Below are 903 nucleotides of genomic sequence, written 5' to 3' on the forward strand. Positions count from 1 at the left end.
CTCAGCACCCTGTCTGCGCGTCATCGCAGTTGTAGCTGGTGCTTGGGCTGGGCTGCTCACTCCTGTTGATCTGCTGCATGGATGCACGCGTGCAGGGCACGGGAACGCTCCTCCCTGGCAGTGTCAGGCGGACTAGGTGGCTGTCAGGCCATCGTCCTCCTGGCGCAGCCCTGACCGGCTCGTGTTCCCGCAGGTGCCGTTCCATGCGCCGCTGCCTGCACCGCGCCGGCCCCCCGGCCACCACCTGCCACTGGTCACCCGGCAAACAAGGAGAAGTAAGTGTCTCCCGCCCACCGTTTTTCTGCTGTGTGTACGGAGCGGAGCTCATTCCAGGATCGGCCTTGGCCATCAACACGCTGATGCGTTTGAAGTTGGGGTAGACCTGGGTGCCGGTGCGTGGATGGCACCGGAGGGGCTGTGCCTTCAGGAGCGGGTTCCAGGGAGCAAGTTCCTTGTCGCTCCTGGTGATGGAGCTCTGGCTGTGGGTGATGGGTCGGCCACAGAATAGTTCTGGGCTGTTCATGTGCTGGGCTGTTCCCTCGGATAGATGGAGCAGCTCTGCAGGGCGGCACCTCCTGAAGGCGTCTGCACCCACCCTTGCTGACATCCCGCGAGCTCCTGGCACGCAGCGCAAGCTTTCATTCGCCTTTTTCCTTCTAGTGGTGATAACCTGGGGCTGGACCCGAAGTATTTCAAGAAGAAAGATGAGAGCATTCCCCTGCGAGGGCTGAGTCAAAACACACTTGGCGCCGGTACGTACAGGGAGTGAAACTGGGCCTTCCGTGAGCTGTACCGAGGGTGGCGGTAGTTCCGGGTCTGTGAACTTGTGTTCTGCCGCTCCGCAGAGCACCCAAGACTGCACTTCCCGGCAAAAGCCCAGCCATCCCTGAAGGCTGCAGCAGC

The 903-nt window shown here is 61.8% G+C and overlaps 1 protein-coding gene across 1 annotated transcript in view; it reads left to right on the forward strand.

Annotated features, from left to right (window-relative positions):
* SASS6 (spindle assembly 6 homolog (C. elegans)) overlaps positions 1–903 on the forward strand; it is a gene marked incomplete at its 5' end in the record, with an annotated part of 11222 nt that overhangs the window by 8333 nt on the left and 1986 nt on the right. Inside the window, 3 exon segments of the mRNA XM_010146937.1 lie at positions 245–275; positions 661–752; positions 846–892. Of these exon segments, the coding sequence (XP_010145239.1) occupies positions 245–275; positions 661–752; positions 846–892 (170 nt within the window).

The sequence above is a fragment of the Eurypyga helias genome, unplaced genomic scaffold (genome assembly GCF_000690775.1).
Source record: "Eurypyga helias isolate BGI_N326 unplaced genomic scaffold, ASM69077v1 scaffold37732, whole genome shotgun sequence".
In the NCBI taxonomy this organism is placed as follows: domain Eukaryota; kingdom Metazoa; phylum Chordata; class Aves; order Eurypygiformes; family Eurypygidae; genus Eurypyga; species Eurypyga helias.